The 20,411-nt window shown below is 33.0% G+C and overlaps 1 protein-coding gene across 3 annotated transcripts in view; it reads left to right on the top strand.

Moving 5' to 3' along the window:
• The window catches only part of PHIP (pleckstrin homology domain interacting protein), a 125,553-nt gene that overhangs the window by 44,005 nt on the left and 61,137 nt on the right, over window positions 1-20,411 (top strand). For all 3 annotated transcript variants that reach the window (XM_060115399.1, XM_060115400.1, XM_060115397.1), the window contains exons 8-15: window positions 2,048-2,269; window positions 2,555-2,655; window positions 6,682-6,752; window positions 8,204-8,304; window positions 8,399-8,439; window positions 9,219-9,317; window positions 10,123-10,276; window positions 10,713-10,847. In XM_060115399.1, coding sequence (XP_059971382.1) covers window positions 2,048-2,269; window positions 2,555-2,655; window positions 6,682-6,752; window positions 8,204-8,304; window positions 8,399-8,439; window positions 9,219-9,317; window positions 10,123-10,276; window positions 10,713-10,847 — 924 coding nt within the window. The remainder of the gene's footprint in view (window positions 1-2,047; window positions 2,270-2,554; window positions 2,656-6,681; window positions 6,753-8,203; window positions 8,305-8,398; window positions 8,440-9,218; window positions 9,318-10,122; window positions 10,277-10,712; window positions 10,848-20,411) is intronic.

Raw genomic sequence — 20,411 nt, 5'->3', positions numbered from 1 at the left:
ACCTCTTCCCCCTTCATGCAGCCTAGGAGCCTGTATGTCCCTCCTACCAAGGCTGACCCCTGTGCCTGTGTTGTCCATCACTTTCTTTTCACCATTTAAATAACATTACTTTTGCTTTAATGTCCCTACTGTCTTTAAAGTTTTGATTGAAAACTTATAATGTCCTACTCTTTGGTTTATTATTGACTTCACTAACATTTGAGGTAGGCTTCTGGGAAGAAAGATCATTTGTCCCATTCTCTCGCTTAATGGAATTCTAGATACGGTTGGATTTACTTCTACCTTTTTACTAATAGCTTCCGTTTGTCCCATCTCTTTTTTGTTCTTCTGCTTCTCTTTTACTGACTTGTGTTAGAGAGACATTTTTGATGTAATTTTAAATTCTTTTATTGATCTTTTAACCATTTTTTTCTTGACCTCTAGAGTCTGTGCTCTTAAGCTACTACATTGTATTGACTGTCCAAGCATCACTGCTTCTGGATTCCTTTCCAGATTCTACCTCCCCACGTTTGAGGAAAAACAAACTGCTCTCCTTTTAGATCTCTACTGATTAACAGTATAGGACTTAGGACATGTTATTGCATTTATATTCATCTGCCTTGCTTCTTAAGGACAGGAATACTATGTCTTTATTCATCACCCTTGAATCTCCAGTGTTTGGCACATATTTAATTGCAAGGCAAATGGATAAATGAATGCATGAATCACTGAATTTTAAAAAGGAACCTTGGAGATCATCCAATTTAACTTCCTTATTTTATAGATGAAGAGCCTGAGATTAAGTGAACGTGATGGGAATACCAGATTTTAATGTGAATAATTCACCAAAGTTAAGTTTTATTACTAGTCTTCAGTGGTTGGTAACCCATTTAATTTGCTTCAAAGGTCAGTCAGAAGACCTGGTTTTGTAGTTAACTGAGAGTGCTCTAGGTAGTGTTGGCAGAGTGTGGTTTAAGGTACAGCATTTAACATATTCTGTTAATACTGTGTTTGTGATCATTTATATGTCATGTCTGTCATCAGTATGAAGCAGCTACTTCTCTGTGTCACTTGCTTTTGTAGATCCTCTAAATACTTGCTAATATCAGATAAAATTGTGTGTTGTGTGTATTTTTTAACAAATTAGATTGGAAGATGGTAAAGAATTCTAACCTACAACCTTTGCAATTTTTTGATAAATTTTGAATCTGGGGAATGGCTATATGAGGTTAATGGTAATATTCTCTACTTTTTGTATGTTTAAAACTTTTTAATAAACACTAGGGGAAAATAGGGAGAGGTTGGTAAAAGAGTAAACTTTAAGCTATAGGATGAATAAGGAAAATTAGAGAAGAAAAAAAAAGTCTAAAAGGTCTTACTGCTGCATTGGCTAAGTGAAATTGAAATGTTTATTTGTAAATATAGGAATTCATAGGAAACTGTATTATTTACATTTTCTTCCTGAGCTTATGCTGCTGTAGCAAGCAAGTAATATATATATATTTTAATTGACTTCATACAGATAAAATTAATTTTTTTCTTATAACTGACGGGTGATTTTATATGTAATGTATTTAGCTGAAGATCAGTGATGGGAAACTCATATGTATTATAGATTTTGGCTTCTTAGGAGAAAAAACTTCAAATAAGCTTCCTTTCATTTTTATATTAACATAGATAGGATTAGTCACTGTTGTGTATTACATTTGTTTTGCAGTTATAATTTTGTTATTTTAGATGTTCAGATTCTTTTACAAGGTTCTGTATAGAGAGGCTACCATATAGGTAGTGGGTAGGGGGGACCATAGGTAAATGTTAGCTATTGCTAACATCCTACTTTTCCTGTTAGATGATGGGCACACGAGTATTCTTTATAAGTGAATAATTTAACAAAATAAAGAGTCTTATGTAGAGGAAAATTTGTAACACAAGTATTTAACACTTTTTAGTACTTAAAATTATAATTTTTGGGAAATGGATGTAACAGATATGATTTTTTTAATCTGTGTTAAGAATTCCAATTAAAATTTACAGAGTTAATTCTATTAATATCCATTTTCATTTTAAGGGTTCGGATGACTGTCTTGTGAAAATCTGGGCAACAGATGATGGGAGATTATTAGCTACTTTAAGAGGCCATGCTGCTGAAATATCAGACATGGCTGTAAACTATGAGAATACCATGATAGCAGCTGGAAGTTGTGATAAAATGATCCGAGTCTGGTGTCTGCGAACATGTGCGCCTTTGGCTGTTCTTCAGGGCCACAGTGCATCTATAACGTCACTACAGGTAATCGTTTTAATCTCTGCAAAATCCTCGTTGGTTATAATTTAAAGTAAATTTTAAGAAGTCACTTTTATAATCCATTGTACAAAGCCAACTAAAATGAAAAAAGGAGTATTTCTCTTTTCTTTATAAATACATGGGCTTTAAATAACATGGTAGCCGTGACCTTTGTCAATTCTGAGTGTTCTCTAACTGTTAGTGTTAGTTGCTGTTTGTATGGTCAAGATGCGTTTATTATCTGGACTGTGTTACTCTTCTTGTAAAAATTTTTTTTTCTTTGTTTTTCAGTTCTCACCATTGTGCAGTGGCTCAAAGAGATATCTATCTTCTACTGGGGCAGATGGCACTATTTGTTTTTGGCTGTGGGATGCTGGAACCCTTAAAATAAAGTCAGTTGCTCTTCTATTTCATAGAATAAATGTGTATAATTTAATGGTTAAAATCACAAAAGTATGAAGTAGTCAACAATAGGAATAATTTTACTTTTTTTTCTCCTTGAGTAAGTAACAAATTCATTTTGTCTCTTCACTGACCTCTTTCATTTTTATGCTTTTCTTTTTGTTTTCATGCTTTAAAGAAAGATTTTTGTTAACATGTTTATTTCTTTTTTCTCTTATCTTTTTTCCTAGCCCTAGCTCTTTCAGAATATACCTGTCTTATTACCATTTCTGTTTTCTATGCTGCAGTTACATATCAGTAACTCCTTTTGGTACTGAGAACATAATCTTCAGAGTTCCTAGTTCTGTAGAAGAATTGTAATTATTTCTGTTATCGCATCTATAGACTGGATTTTATTGTAGACTAGGGAAATTTAGGAAAACGGAATCATTAAATTTTCACTAAACTACATCAAGGTAGATAGATGCACCCTTCCCTCTGCCCCATAATAGCATTTTGCATCTGTGCTTTCACCTATAATAATATCTTGGTTTATCAAAATAAGTTGTCTGGACAATATTATGTTTAGATTAAGGACCCTGAGGCAAAGAAAAGTTCAACAACTTTCCCACAGTTAAAAGTTTTTAAAAATGGCAAGGCCAGGACTGTAACATTTCCCTGCCCTCTGGTTCTGTGCTGTGTCATGCCACCTCTCAAGTGGATAGAGTGGGAGAAGTGCTGTATTTACCCCATGGAAATCTGTGAATGAGGAGGTGGTGCATACCGTGATTCCATAGTGTTGAAATGACCATCTCTGAGCTCTCAGGGTAAAAAGTCATTCAGACTAGATATATCTCAATAATTGTCTCTGACATCTGTTGATAAACTATCAACCCAAATTGAGGTATTTAATAAAATAATTTGCGTATGTCTTTGTTATTTTGAAACAGTAATGTTTAGATAAACCTCCTATGTGTGGCCATTCCTGAATAGTGCCTCTTACGGCAGGGCATTTAGGGGGCTGAGGCAGCATGGGTAGCATAATACAGCAAACTATACTTCTTTTGCAGAAAGGATTGTGATCAAAGACTTGGTTCTCGGGAGAGAGCAAGCTGATCTCACTTTAGTCGCATTCTTAATACTTAGAATAGTAAAGGCGTTCCGTAGGCATTTAGATAAAAGTTGAAATGAAATGTTTCACTTGTGTCTGGACAATAGCAGTAGTTAATTTTTTTCTCCTTTGAGTATTCTTTACCTCCTTATGGATCTGATTCTGATACCTTCGTCTTTTCCTGTCTGGTTTTTGAAGAAAAAGTGATCAGCCGTTTTCGAATCAGCATAGGAAGTGTTTACAAAATTAAGCTCTCACTTTGTGCTTCTAGAGGATTACATTTCTCAGTACAGTAATATTTATTTGGAAGTGAGAAGTGATGTATTCCATACAAGTGATTTTTTTCAGAACCTTTATGTAGATTCACTCATAAACCCACTACCCTAACAATTTTTTTCACATACTTTTAATAGCTACATTATATTCCATTGAGCTGTTCCATACTTTGCTTAGTGATTTTCCTATTTTGGGACATAAAAGTTTTTTCTAGTTACTTGTAAGTAATATTCTTTTCTATTTGTTATTAGAATTGTCCCATGAAAACTTTTAGGTTGAGTTCAGGCATAAAAGTAAGAGTAATTTTCCTCACACGCAGACTTTGAGATGCCCGTTTTCCTTTCTTTATGTATACGTGGTTGATAACTGCTGAAAAATGTGGCCTTAATTACAAATCAGAGGCAGAAATTGTATTGAACGGTAATGCTTTTGAATAATCTTTGGGGTAAGTGACTTCAGCAACCCAGTCTGCATTAATTGAAAGAATCAGCTCTATCAGTAAATGAAATCTGTTTTGGAAACCCAAATCTCTTAATAAATTCACTTTTATATAGGGTTTATGTGTATGGTAACAACTCCCACTAGTAAAGACGCTGCTTCTTAGATGAGTAATTTGAGTGGCTGGTTGACTCGAAAACTGGCTCTGGAGATCTCTGAGTAGGAGGAAGGTGTCCAAGCCTAGACAGATGTGAGAAAAGAATTAGAATCCTAAAATGTGCAAATGATAATAATGATTACAAATTCTTATTAAGCACTTAGTCTGTCAAGTCTAGTATTAGGCACTCTATAACTGTTATCTCATTAATTCTTACGACACCCCTATGAGGCAGGTATAATTATGATCTTCAGGACAGATAGGAGAGGAAACTGAGGCAAATACTGGAAGTGCACTGTCAGGACCTCCTCTGAACCACTAGGCCAAACCAAATAGTTATTTCTTGATGGACCATCTTGAACTGGTTGAACCTAATTAAAATACTAACAATGCTAATAATAATTTACTGAGTGTGCTGGGCACAGAACTAAGCACTTTATGTGCATTTAACTCATCTAATTCTCTCTGGGACTCTGAGATATGTTCTCATGTTTACCCCCCCCCCCCCATTTTACAGATTAGAAGACTGAGGTACAGAAACGTTAACTTGCCTAAGGTCACACAGATAAGTGGCAAAACTGGGAACTGAACTCAGAGAGTCTTGAGTTCTAGGCCTTGTTGTGAAATATTTCCTCAAATGTACATTTAAAAATAAATATGTGTACCTGCTTATCTGTTTTTTTCTCTTTAAAAATATTAACATTCGTTTGAAATGACAATCTCATGATTGTATGATTATTTGCATGTTCTGGTTATGAGTGCTAACTGGTTGTTTGGCACATGTATGAGCAGTTGTGCCAAAACTTAATAAAAACGCACCTCCACAGTCTACAAAGAACTAATGGAAGTAGTGCATTTAGTTGCCTTCATAGTTTCAGATAAATTTACTTAGAGTTAATTTTCCTCTGAATAAATGTTTAGGTTTTAAGAGTGTTTTAGTAAGTTTCTCTTTCTCCATATCAGTTATGCTCAGGTGTAGCAGAGCCTGTGAATATTAAGAAAATTTACAAATTTATTTTTAAAAATTTTAGAAAATACTTTTTGTTGTGTTCTATTGTTCAGAATATATAATGGAGAGATCAGAAGTATTTTGTACTTTTTTTCCCTAAATGACCACAAGACTGAAACCGTTCTGTGTTCAATAGTTGTGGATTGTGAAAGTTATGCAGTGCACTCTGGTTGAAAGCTCTGATTATTTTTTAGTTCTCTCTCCTAATATTCTGAGGAAAAACTTGGTCAAAGTATATGCTAAGAAGGGCTTTAAATATGATCACTGTATTGGAACATTACTTATACATTGTACATATATTGGAGCTGGTATGGGTAAAATCTGTAATTTAATTTTCTTTAGTATAGTTGGCACTAAGCATTAATGTCAATAGCATTAATATAAAACATATAATCTGTAATATAATTATACAATTAATGTAAGTATAGTTGAGTGTGACCTATTTTCTATAGATCACTATTTTAAATGAGCATTATAGTTGATGTGAGAGTCAAATAGTCTTCAGGTTTTCACTAGAATGTAAGATTCTTAATTTTTGGAGTCTTAAAGGGCATATTTTATAGAAAGTAAACAGAGGGAGATGTTTAATTAACACTAATATTGAAAAAGTTTATTGATTGATGGTGTATCGATGCCAATGAGACAGCACCTATTTTGCTAGTTTGTTCACGTTTACAAATGACCTGTATTTCCTTATATATTTGTGCATTGCTATTCTGCTGTGTGAAACTGAGAACCTGTTAAATTGGATCGGATGATTAGAAGTGAGTGTAACCAATAACTACATGCCAGGTGTGACAGTGGCTTTGTTTCACGTGTGGATGGATTGTTGTATAATCAGGAGCTCCTGCAAAATCTGTATCTGAAGTTTCCACAAGATCCTGCTGATCATGACACATAATGATGTTGAACTTGTTTTTAGGAAGGGAGCCCTCTGTTGCTTCTTATTTAATTTTGTCCTTCTGTAGTTATTTTTTGAGACAGCTGAGTTCTGGTGTTGCTGGTCCCTTTGAGATATTTTTAATTGGTTATTTTTTGTATTACAGTCCGAGACCTGCAAAATTTACAGAGCGCCCTCGGCCTGGAGTTCAAATGATCTGTTCTTCTTTTAGTGCTGGTAATTTTTTTTTTCTTCCTAATTCTCCACTTAAAGTTGTATAAGATGTATTCTCCACTTAAAGGGTTCTAGTGGAACACATAAAATTTTGGAAAATACTTACTGTTGTAATATAAATCATATTCTCATGCGCATACCAGGGGATGATCGTAAATTAGTTTATAAGTATTTGAACTTTGCTCGAGTTTAGCTTATATACTTATTTGATTGAGTGTATAAATGATTAAGATTTTTCTTTAAGAAGACCATAATTCTTTGGTAGGAGGGATAAAATAGTTTCAAAATTGACTGTTAAAGAATAAATCTTTGAATAGTTATCTCTTTGAAAGAGTAAATCTTTGAATAGTTACCTTTTTTAAAGAAAAGTATTTTTAAATCTGTTTTATATTTTAATGGATTTTGGAGGCACACATAGCTAAGTAAAATAGGTTGATAGGTATTTGTACATCTTTGTTAATTACTTTGCTCCAGATTATTCTTATTCGCTCTTTAAAAAGTAGCGGTATAGCAATGCTAAGATTCCAATTATGTTTTGAGTTTATGTAGCAGCATTTTGAATGGATATTAGAGTCTTTTTAAACAAATTATGATCCGGAGATTTTAAGCAAATTGATGAGAAAATGAAACACGAATTAATGTTCCTAATACCAGTTCCTTCCACGTTTATTTCCGGTTTTACCTTTTCTTTTCCTTTCGTAATTGTGGAGAGCCGTAGTACCTGAGATAAGAGATTGCAAACTGAGGACATGAATCTATTTTTGCCATACTAATATCTAAACATCTTTAATTACTAGCTTCTAGATTTCCACTGCTACTGCCATGAGGACAGTTTTACTTCTAGTAGTAACATAATTATGGGCACTACATATGCTTCAGAGTACTCTAGATGCAATTATATATAGCACTGTCTTCAGCACTATGGGAGGGTATTGATTCCAAGAGAGAGTAAATTGCATATACAAATAACTGTAATGCAGAGTAGAATGTATTTGCTACAAGACAAAGTCTGAGTGAGAGGTCAGAGGAGAGCAGGCTTATTTGATTGCAAGTCTGTAAAGCCTGTAGTGAAGGCGCTGGGCCCTAAAAATTTGATAGGATTTTAATAGATGGGAAATGAGGCAAGAGAGGGATTTCAGCAGAATTAAAAGACATGTTTTCTAGTAATGGTGACTGATAATTTTAACGTGATTATGTAGTTACTTGGTGAAATCATTTGTTAGAAGAAAGCTTCTATAAATATTGAAAAATTCTTCCCAGGCAAAGCTTATGTTAGCAAACTTTCTTAATTTCAGGTTAGATGTATTATATACATTAGGATAAGTATGAATAGTTTTAGAATGAAATATTAGTCATTCAACATATATTATGATAATGTTGCTTGCATTTATTATTTAACTCCCAGAGATTCTGACATTGTGTCTTACTCATAAATGTTTGGTGTTATTCCTCAGGTGGAATGTTTCTGGCCACAGGGAGCACAGATCATATTATTAGGGTTTATTTTTTTGGATCAGGTCAGCCCGAGAAAATATCAGAATTGGAGTTTCATACTGTAAGTATTGCTGAAAAGAGTTAGATGAGTACAATTTAAATGAGTCTAACGGTTTATATTCAGGATCCTTTTTTGTTCATCTGTTTATATATAGGACAAAGTTGACAGTATCCAGTTTTCCAACACTAGTAACAGGTAAAATAATTATTTTTGTTTGTCAAATTTAATTCCAGTTTTTAAATTATGAAATAAAGACAATTCTTATGGTCAGGTTTTAGTTAGATTTGTATATTAGCCACCTCAAATAAAGATCTTGACTAGTTATAATGAAAAGTCAATATAGCCTTCACATGCCTGTGAACATGTCTTTATGTTTTATCTGTAATAATGTTAGTTTATTTGGCCACTGTTTTTTTAATAATAGGGACTTTTATCCACCCCACATATTTTCTATACATATCAAAGTGTAAAGAAACTTAGTAGAGATTGGAAATGTATCATAATGTAATATTTGAGGCAGAACTGTTTTTTGGATGATAAGCTTAGATGGCATTGTATAAGTTTTCTCATGTTCTTGTTTTAAATTAAAAAAAAGAGATTTCTACGCCTGATTAGAATGAGTCAGATTCTTTAATGTTGAAAGGAAAATCTGTGTTTTTCCATTGGAAAATATCAATTCTCTTTCTAAGGTAATAAATAGTGGCCTTGAATCACTTTTAAATGTTATTTGTGAGACCTAGCCGTGCACATTAGAATGTGTATATGTATTTAAAATTTTTAAAGCCCATGAAGTTTCAGAAATTCCTAGATTCGCAGAGAATATCAGATAGAGTAATTTCTATTATATTAGAATGCTGTGTCAGTAAAGATGAATGCTGTCTTTTTTAGCATTTTTAAAAACATAACTCTATTGGAAAGTGCATTTTGGTAGAGCACATATGATTTTTTTATTTGGGGGGTGGGCTCCTTTGCAGGTTTGTAAGTGGCAGTCGTGATGGGACAGCACGTATTTGGCAATTTAAACGAAGAGAATGGAAGAGTATTTTGCTGGATATGGCTACTCGTCCAGCGGGGTAAGAGATCAAATTTGAAATATTACGTAGATATAGCTAGAACATTTAAAGTTGTAAAGCTGTATTACAGGTTGGTGTGACTCTCAGCCTATAGATGTATGAATCATAAACCATGTTAAAGTGATTACTTTTCTGTAACAACTAGAGGTGCTTTTGGAGATGAAGATGTTGATTTTTATAAAATGAATTTTTGCCCTGTTTGAGAAGACCTGCTGCATTAATGATTCCTTTCAGTTCAGTTTTGTTAAGAGGAGGATGATAGTACTGTAAGAAGAGCTGCGAGTTTTACTAGTTTTTTCAGAAAGCAGAACATATTATAATGTTCCGTCTGATACAGGGATGATGTGGTATATCCACTGGTTGTCTCCAGCCAAGAGAAATTACACTACACGTTGTAACTGTTACTTTGGTTTTAATATTTTATCATTTTTCTCTGTTTGTATTTGTGTGTAGTAGTCTCGGATGGGAGAGCAAAGTAGTTAGCAGGGCATGACAGCAACAGTAAAAGATGGCGAGTGAGCAGCATGGCACAGAGTTCCTGGATCCAGAAAGAGTTAAAGCCAGTAATATTTCCTCAAGGTCCTCTATGGCTAAGGACTTAGGAGCGCTGGGATCACTGACTCCGTGCAGTGATTTGTGCCATCGTTCTTTGTTGGTTCAAATATTCTTAATTACCGTGTTAAACAATAGTTAGTTATCCATGTTAATAAATATAACCTATAAGAAAATACGTTTAGGTTTTTGTCATATTGGTATTGTAATAAATAATATCAGTGTAAACAAATACTGCCTCCATCACTTTCAGCCAAAACCTTCAAGGGATAGAAGATAAAATCACAAAAATGAAAGTAACTATGGTAGCATGGGATCGGCATGACAATACAGTTATAACTGCAGTTAATAACATGACTCTGAAAGTTTGGAATTCTTACACCGGTCAACTAATTCATGTCCTGATGGTGAGGAAAAAAGACTAATTTTTATTTGGTATAAACTGAAGCTGATGGTAGAATAGAATATTTTCATTAAGAAATAAAGTCTTTTATATTATCTGAGATCTCTTCCTTGTTGGCTGGGTAACAGGTCTTTGTGGGAGAATGGAAATAATTTTAAAATGCACTTAAACAGGTTTGCCTTAGAAATATACAACTTGCTATTTTTTTAGTATGTAGGGCTGGATCAGTAAATCATATTCTCAGGTTTCACCAAATGATAGCAAATCCCTGGACAGTGATACTAGCTCAGCTTTGTTATTATACATCGATAAATTTGAAGATTTTCACCACTTTAATAATTCTTAAAACTCATATTTTAGAAATGTTGTCCTGTTGGTGTTTGAGTTTTGTTTTTATCTTTTAATATTTGTAATGCTTTGCCACTTAAAAAATATTTCAGGGTCATGAAGATGAGGTATTTGTTCTTGAGCCACACCCATTTGATCCAAGAGTTCTCTTTTCTGCTGGTCATGATGGAAACGTGATAGTGTGGGATCTGGCAAGAGGCGTCAAAATTCGATCTTATTTCAATATGGTAATTATCAGTCTCTTCATTTTATGGCTGTTAAAGACCTGGGGAGTTCTTGACACAGGTCCCCTGCATATCACAAAGGAAATCCATTTAAGAAACGGTTCAGACATTGTTTCCACTTTAAGTTTTTAAAAAGAGTTACTCTTTATTCCATACGTCTATTGAGATACTAAATTTAAAAGGAAATTGATGTGCGTATTACAATACCTGTATATTGTGATAACTAGTTTAGTTTTTAAAATACTTTTAATAGTGAAACTTCGATGAGAAACTCACAAGTATGAAAAGACAATATAGAGAAGAAAAATGTTTGGAAAACCATGTGAAGAAATTATAAATAAATATTTATATTGTGTTATTGTATTTCATCAGCAGTCCTCCAGTGCAACAGAATTTGACTCAAATATATCCATTTTAAAATTAAAGCCAAAGCAACAGATATTCTTGCCTTTTATCAAGTTATGGTATGTTAGGTATTTATTTGGGTTAAGCCCTTTTCCCTCCACATTTTGTTTCTTGTATAGATATTTAGCATATTTTGCTGAGTATTTGAATTGCAGTGGTTTAATATCACATACAATTCGTGCAGTGTTTCCACTCTTAACTACTGTATGAAGTCAAAAAGCGCTCCGCTCCTCAAATGCTGCTGTTGTGTAGCTAGGCATACTTTTTTTGTCTACTTCCTATATATCAGGGCTGCCTTTCAACAAAGAAAACAAAAAGGAAGGCATGTGTTTCTGCTATTTCAGCATTTTTAAATTAAATCAATTATAAAAACCTCTAGTAATAAATCATAAAGCAATACAATTAATAGTGTGTGGCCAGAATTATTTTGCAAAAGAAACTATTTGACAAAAAACAGTCATTTGTAAAATATAATGGCTTGTGAAAAATTTCATAAAAGTGACACTACTTGATTGATAATCATAATAAAGTGACTTCTATGTAGTAAGCAAGCAGAATATAAAAGGAATTTTTATTAGTGAAGAAATTAACTTTAGCTGTTGTCGTGGATATGCCTTAGTATACATAAGGTAAGATACAATTGGTCAAATTCTTATTTTTCTAAAAAGACAGTGTTAATTATTTGGGGTACAGGTGTTACTGATAGATGGATTTCCTTAGTGATTATGTGTATAGAGAAGAATTTTTAAAAAGCGAATATTTAAATATGCTCGTAAAGAATTTTTTCTTTTCTCCTCCTCTGTCCTTGCATTTCTGATTTGCTTCTTTTTGGAACATCTCTGCTGAATAAGAAAATAAGTCATATCTCAGTTTGGCTTTATAGCTTCAAAAGAACACAGATTGCGGGCTATACATGTTTCATATTTTCAAAGGTCATTGATGTATTATTAGTAGAGTGTTTGGAGGGAAAGTGTTCTCTCATACTTGAATATTGCTTTCACCTTTAAGTTATAAAGGTGAATTTTTCCTCATCAGGTAAGTTGATCACACTAATATTCCACATATCAGTAGATATAAAAATTGCAGCACCTTGAGATTGAAGTGACTTGCTCTTAGACCAATAAAAATTAGTGATATAACCAGGAGTAGAAGTCAGCCATATTATGTTGTATGCTCTTTGAAATTAGGTAAGGGATTAGTTACATTACTGCCTTAAAAAGTATTATTTGCTTAATAAGAGTTTTAGATAAAGCTATTTTCCTGTTCTTTCTATGAATAAGAGAGAGGAAAGCCTCTAAAGGGTGGAAGAAACCAATTTTTGTAATAGTAGAACTGGATGGTATCTATTGATTCTTCAAACTGTGAGAAAAACAAAACATAGACTAAAATGGATTAAAAATATATCTTGCATTTAAAAAGCTGGAACATAAGCTACCCCTCATCACATTAAAATATAGATACTTTAATTTTTTGCATGCTTTTTAATAGCTTCCAAAATCCTTCTACTTCGAAAATAGTCAATACCTCATTTGGGTCTCATGAAAACCTTGTAATATAATTAGGGTAGATTTTATTGTTACTGGTTTTATGAATGGAGAAACTGTACAGAGATGAAATGATTTGCCCAGGTTTACATAAATCACAAAGCTATCATACAGGCGTTTGGGGTTTAAACCCATGATTTTTGTCCCCTGCTAATGTGTTCTTAATGCTATCTCTAGTTGTGGTTGGTCATTACATAGCTAATTCCCCAGCTGTGTCCAGTTAGTGATATGTCCAGGGGGAAATTGTTTTCATAATGATAGTAACTTTGAGTAGATCTTTTGAGATCTTATTATGTAGCTTGATGATTTTTCTGTCTCTTAATTTACAAGTTGCCGAAGTGCCCTACTTTTTGCTCTTCACTCCTTTGTTCATTTCATTTTTTTTTTAATCTATAGGCAGATAGAAGATAAAGCATCCAGCATTGCTATTAAGAAAATAAAAACCATTTGAGGGAGAAGTAGAAGCTTGTGTTCATAGTCTGCTATCATGAATGTTGAGTTTTGGCTATAGTTATAACTATTTGGCTGTGTGTAGCTAATCAGTAAGTTTTTGAGTTACTAAAATAACAGAAGTTGATCAAGTACAAATTAAATCCATGATATTAAATTGTACTAGTAATCATAAGTTCAATTTAATAAGTACCTTTCAATCACCACCATGTAGAGGGATTCGTTATAGTATCTTGGATGATTTAAAGATGAATAATTCTAGTGGAATATACCCCATTTCTAGACTAGAAATTGTAAAAGTTTACACAAAGTATTGAGATTAAGTAATATTTCATTTGAGTTTTTAGACTGAAGCTTATAAGTATTGAATAAATTCACTATTACACCTATGGCCAGAAAATAAGGAATGTAAACTGTACCTTTAAAAGAGCAAAAATTCTATATACAAATTCTTAAAAATACAGGTTTTTAATCAAGTGTATTTTGAGAGTACTGCTTTAATATTAGTCTTTTTATGATAGTTGAATTTTCTACTTGAAATTTATAATGCTTTGCGAAAAGTAATGGAACCATGTAACAAATAATTATTTTATGTTAATCAGCATTTTACTGCACTTTTCTTACCTATTACAGAAATTAAAAATCTTTAAAAAATTTTTAGAATAAAAAATATATCTTCAGTGGTTTCAAAGGTTGAATGTTTTAAAAGTCCATGTTTGATGTATGGTAATTGCATTTTAATAGATTCATTAATAAAGTTAATAACTTTTAAAATATTTTGAAACTTTTTTATTGTAGTATGGTGCGTGATATTCATCATTCCGATAAATTTTCTAATTCCTTTTTTTCTTTTTCCTGTATCAAGTACAGTTTTTAAAATATTTTAGCACCACCTAAATCTATAAACAGATTAAAAGATTTAAGATTGAGAGTTGAGATAAAAATATTTAATTTCTTGTATGCTTACATAATTCCCTAATTCATTTCATTTCAAAATCTTATAAATTCTCAACTTGCTGGTAGTGTTGTCTAGAAAAACTGATGGGGTTATTTTTCCTCATTTTTATTGCTAGCTTTCCTCTTAATAGAGGATCTGAATGATTAAAGCAGTTGGGGGTGGGTGCTCGGTTTGTTTTTGTTACTTGCAAGAAGTGTGTGATGAGATGATATAACTCAGGGTATCAAATGGGATAGACAATACATGCTCCTTGCACTCCCCTGCCCCTCTGTTGTTTCACCTTTAACTAAAAATAAAATAACGTAAAATTTTAAAAGCATTTGTTGGAAAAGCATAATATGTAAGGTGGAAGGCTCGAGCCTTTCTTTCCTTTTCTTTTAATGAACCAGAGAAAGAAGCTAAAGAGAATATTGTAGAGAACGTTGTGAACATAAGATAACTTTATTCTTTTAAAAAACCTAAATTCAGGGGCCTCCCTGGTGGCGCAGTGGTTGAGAGTCCGCCTGCCGATGCAGGGGATACGGGTTCGTGCCCCGGTCTGGGAGGATCCCATATGCCGCGGAGCGGCTGGGCCCGTGAGCCATGGCCGCTGGGCCTGCGCATCCGGAGCCTGTGCTCCGCAACGGGAGAGGCCACAACAGTGAGAGGCCCACATACCGGAAAAAAAAATAAAATAAAATAAAAAATTAAAAACCTAAATTCTAGGCCTTAAGCTTTACTTATTTACATTCGTCTACTAACTCTGTCAATTATTCATGTTTCAGCTGAATAGATCCTATATAGCTTGAGTATTCAGGGCAAAAGTTGAGTATTTTGGGATATTTTATTGAAGACTGATAGTGTATATTAAGAATATTTCAAACTATTGACGTATAGTTGAGCAAGCCCATGTTCTGTCTTTGGATGTGACAGGAGGTATCTTGTTTTGATAAAGAGTTGTTCTAAATTCTAGTTAAAAGGCTGTAAACTCCTATTAAATGCTAAGAGGCAGATAAATTATTTCGTAGAATAACTTGAATATGTGTGCAAACTCTCTGAACTAAAGTTGAGGGTTTTTCTGTTATATTCCCCATTCCCCCAAAAGAGGTAGGCAAGTTTAGAAGTTTAATACAACCATAAATGTTCCTAAAATACAAAGTTGTTTTTTATAACCTTTTTTCCCCTTTAGATTATCACAGTACAGCTAAGTTTTAACTACAAGTTTAATGAAATGAGTATTAACTTAATTTGAAAAGATATGAAAAGTGACTTTGAAATTTCTTAGTACTATGCCATTTTATTATTAGGTAGAAAATAAAGATGTTTGGAGTGGGATTTGTAGCTTTCCTCGTGTCTCTGGCACTTTGGCTTTATCTTTTCTGCTCTCTTTTCTCTATTTCTATTGTTCTAGCCGTGTCTGTCTGTCTGTCTCTTTCTCTCCATATCGTTCTATTTCTGTAATGTTATTCAAAGCTCTAGTTTGTTGCCTTTTGTCTGGTTTTGATTTTAATTGAAGAGTACAGTGTCTCTGGCTAGAAAGCAGTTCTACTGAATTTGATTTTTGCTTTGCTTTTGTTGTTTCATGGGTAAATTCCAAATAACAGTTTTCATTTATTTAATTAAATTTTCCTTATTTTTTATAATTGTTAACCTTTCTTTTACTTGAGATTTTTAAAAAAATGTTCCAGTGTCCACTAATCCAGAACAATATATTTCTCCTTGCAACGTTCCAAACAAGCAGAGGCTGCCAATCCACCACTCAGAATTTTTGCACATGCATACTTCTGACATTAACATGTTCTCAGTGTGACCTCTAGTTTAGTTTTGGACAATTGTAGCTGCATGTATCTAGGAAAGGGAGAAAGAAGCTCAAAATAGGTATATCTTGTATCGTGTTCTCTTGTGAATCAAGATTTCAAGACCTTTCTTTCTCTTCCTCTCTCTTTCTCCATCTCTCTTTCTCTTTCCTTTTTTCTTTTTCTTTCTCTCCTTCCTTCCCTCTTTCGTTCCTTCCCTTTTATCTCATTACCTATCTATCATCATCTAACAAGATATCATACACCTGCACTCTGTTTGTTAAAAGGATTTTTCTGATGCTTCCGTTCTTTGTTTCAGCCTCTCTGCATAAGAAATTACCTTCCATCTTCTGATTATAAACTTCAGTTATTGTCATTTTCTTTCAGGTTTCTGGGGTTCTTTAGATTCTGTCTCTTTCTCATCTATATCTTGATATCAAAAACATATCTTAATATTTGTTGCCACGAATGTGAGCTTGTCATACTATATTATATTTGGTGAATTACTTTTTTTCATGTAGTAATTTTGACATGTTCCATGAGTTGCTATCACAAGGATATTTTGAGATTTGATAGTTATAAGGGAAAGTATGTAAAATTACAGAATGTAAACGTGCAGGTGAAAACATTTTGATTAGCAGATACTTGAGTGATTTTGTACATAAACACAGAATATGGGAAGAGTAAGATGTGGTCCTTTTTTTGTTTTTGTTTTTAATCCAGCTTGCAGTTAAGTTGGGGAGATAAAATATACCTGAAAAGATAAGTATGGCTAAATAGTTTGAAATGGTAGTGTGGCATATGAGAAAAGATAATTGGTATATCTAAAGATGTAAGGATAACTTCAGGGTGGATGGTCAGAGAAGGAAGAATTGGAATTATGCCTTGAAAGATAAATAACAATTGTGTCAGAAGATAATTTTATAAGTAAGAGGAATATTATATAAATAGCCAAATAAGAAATGTTAAGGCATGTTCATAGAGTAATTTGGAAAGTTTTTCTGGAATAGACTTTGAAAAATGGGTGATAAAATGAAAAACATAAATTGAAGTGGCTTGTTGGTGCCCTCAAATTACTTGTAAACATAAATAATAGCTAACCTAGTGGGGGTTTTGGTGAATTACTTTATATTCTAGAAACTTAAGAGAAAAATATTTTGGTTGCCAGTGATAGTGTTTCAGGTATGAAATTGGATAGGTGGGGGAGATCTGCTTTCATCAGTGAAATCATGATGAAACATTGTAGCGACAGGTAGTAAATTTGTGAAAGAAAAACATACAAAGGACTTGGTGTTCTGTGATGACAGAAGGATTAGAGCTAGAGAGTGACAGAAAATTTAATAAATGTGTTAAGAGTATTGAGCCTAGGTGATCTTGACAACAGTGATACTCTTAATGGAAATATGAGAGATGTGAAAGAAAACGGATTTTTAAAATATGTTTATTGTGACATAGTGTTGGACTTTTTGTGGAAATGGACAGCCAGCACTTGGAGATAGACTACTTGGAGAGGCTAGTTGTAGAGAGAAAGAAATGTAGTCTTCCATGTAGAAAGATGTCTACCTCCTCATGGAGATAGAGAGGACAGTGTAGAGGGCTTAAAACTAAACATTTAGAAATATAGTGGACCTTTGAACAACATTGGCTTGAGTTGTGCAGGTCCACTTACATGCGGATTTTTTCAGTAGTAAATACTATAGTACTACCCAGTCTGCGATTGGTTGAATCCATGGGATGCAGACCGTGGATACAGAGGAACTGCGTATATATGGAGGGCTGGCTACAGTTATATGTGGATTTTTGACTGTGCAAAGGGTTGGCGCCCCTAACCTCCTTCATTGTTTAAGGGTCAACCTTAGTCGTGTTTAGCAGAATGGAGAAGAGATTACAATCTCCAGAAAGTGTGTTGGGAAGACACCATGCTATGTCAGAGAGGCCAAAGGAGGAGAATCAGTTTCAAGGAGGACTTGATTAATAGTATTACTTCCCTCAGAGAAATCAGAATATGGGTAAACAAAATGGTGTTAAATTTGAAGATGAGTTATTTATTTTAGTAATACATTTTTCTTTTGATGAACGTTAGAGTTGATTCTTCAGAATCACTTTTATATATTTGCTGGTTTTATTAAGTCAGTTACAACAGTTTCCTTTTTTATATAAACTTATTTATCTTGGCACCATTTATTTTAAATAGCTATCTTTAATTCATATGTAATAATGTTACCATTAATTCAAGAATTTTCAATGTTAAAGTAAACATTTATTTAGGAATAATCTTTTAAAGTAACTTGATGACACCTGGACTGTTGGAGTGTGGATAGCTTCCCTTAAGATATATTCTTGGTTTACACTGTTCCTATAGTAGTAATTAGAAGGTGACCTAAGCATACTTTAATCATAGGTATGACAGTGTCTATCTCCAGTTTCTAGTGTACATTCTTAATTAAGTTTATTTTCCCCCAGGTTGATAAGCTTTAAAGGTTCTTTATACATAAGGAAGACTTTCTAAGGGTAATTCTTAGCATAAATTTAGTTTCTCAGCTCTTTATTCTTGGGATATGAATTTATCCCATAAAATTATTAGGATATTTTGAAAGGTTCCTAATTTGAAATTGTGGAGTATTTTCTAGGTGAGATACTTACTCCCTTCTAATCAATGGTATATTTTAAAAAATGAATGAGACCCCAAAATTGACCGTGGTCATAGACGTGGAATAATTCCATAAAAGGATGATTCTGCCTAAGAAAACCAATATTTTTAAGCATCCTGATTTGTGTTGAGTTCCTTTAGGAGTACATACTTCTCATATTCATCTCTGTGTGTTCCTCACAATTGATGTAATCTAGACCTATAATTTTAGTCTGCATTCTGGTGCTTTTAGCATACCTCATTTTCAGATTGTCCAGTTCTTCCAAAAAAGGCTTCCTGAATATTAGGTGTTAGGATTTTAGAAGTGGGTAGGACTCTAGTGATCATTTAAATGACCTTTATCATTTCCCAGAGATATTAAGTGATTTACCCATTACTAGAGGAGAGGTCTCTTCAGTCTTAGGCATCACCCTTCTGTCTCCTTTAATTATTCATCTTTCTACTTCACAAGAATTATATTAGAAGTTGTGGATTGTATTCTGCCTTGAAAAGGGTACTAGTATTCTTCATTAAATATGACAATTCTATCACCAAAGCTCTTAACTCATAAGTTTTTGCATTGATTTAATTTTTTCCAAGTTCAGTGTAAACTTCTAAACTAACAAGATTGTGCTGCTCATTTCTTGGAAATATTTCTAGAATTCTTTAGTCAGTTTGAGAATTTTCCTACAAAGGAGTCATTATTTTAACTTGTCTGGTCTTTTCATCTCTTACTTTAAAAAACAAAACAAAATAACCTTATCATAGTCGCTGAATGTATTTTTCTATTTTCTTTTAACTCCTATTCTTGAAATTTTTACACTTATTAGTGAACATTACCTCATGGATTTTCTCAGCTTTCTTTACTGTGGTTTAGCAAGTATGAGTTTTATTACGTGGTCTTTGTTTACATATGTCCCAAATAATGTTTAGCAAGCATACTTGATATTATTAGGGGAATAATTCATCTAAAATTCACTGATTTTGAAAATTTGTTATTATTCATTTCTTTCTGTTTTTAAACTTACTAGAGCATGCTATAAGTACTAGCATAAGTTATGTACAATGTTAAATTTTATGTTGACTTTCTGTTGAGGATTTAATTTTATGATAGGTTCATATACCTTTTTATCTAAATGTATTTTTTAATTGAAGTGTAGTTGATATATAATATATATAGGTTCATATAACTTTAATATGACTAGAAAGGATATTTTCTTTTAGTTTTTTAACGTAAATCTCATTGCTTTCTAGTTACACATGCATATTCAAATAGTGCCTTCATTATTAAATTTTTTCTTTAAGAATTCTTAGTCATAAATATTCTGACCCTTGTTTAAGAAGATGAAATCCTTTTCAGAGAGAAGTATTTAACTATCTTTAATGGTTGGCTTAGTTAATTATCGCATAAATCATAAAAATAGCTAGGGTATATTTAGCTATATAGGAAAGTAAAATATTTTCCTACTTTGTATCAACTGGAAAGGCTAGACAGCATTTTGTAGTTAGGGCTGTTTATTATCTGAGGAGCTTTTTCTGAAGATAAATTTGGCATTTTACATAGTAAGGTTATGGGCACCTTTTCTAATTGGTTTGTAAGTAAGGCAGATCCATTGTCTTCCTTAATGAATAGTTAATCCAAATAATGTACTTTTGAAATACACTTTCATATTCTCCATATAAAAGTTACTCTGGAGTTATACAGATGGCTTATACCAAGAGAATTTGTACCATCCTGCCATATTCACAGTGGCATGTGTTATTGTATAGCAACACAGTGATCTTCAATAGGATTGCTATTTTTTC

Source organism: Mesoplodon densirostris, chromosome 12 (assembly GCF_025265405.1).
Source record: "Mesoplodon densirostris isolate mMesDen1 chromosome 12, mMesDen1 primary haplotype, whole genome shotgun sequence".
Lineage (NCBI taxonomy): Eukaryota > Metazoa > Chordata > Mammalia > Artiodactyla > Ziphiidae > Mesoplodon > Mesoplodon densirostris.
The sequence above is the reverse complement of the archived record's forward strand: the minus strand, read 5'-3'. Positions and strand labels throughout refer to the sequence as shown.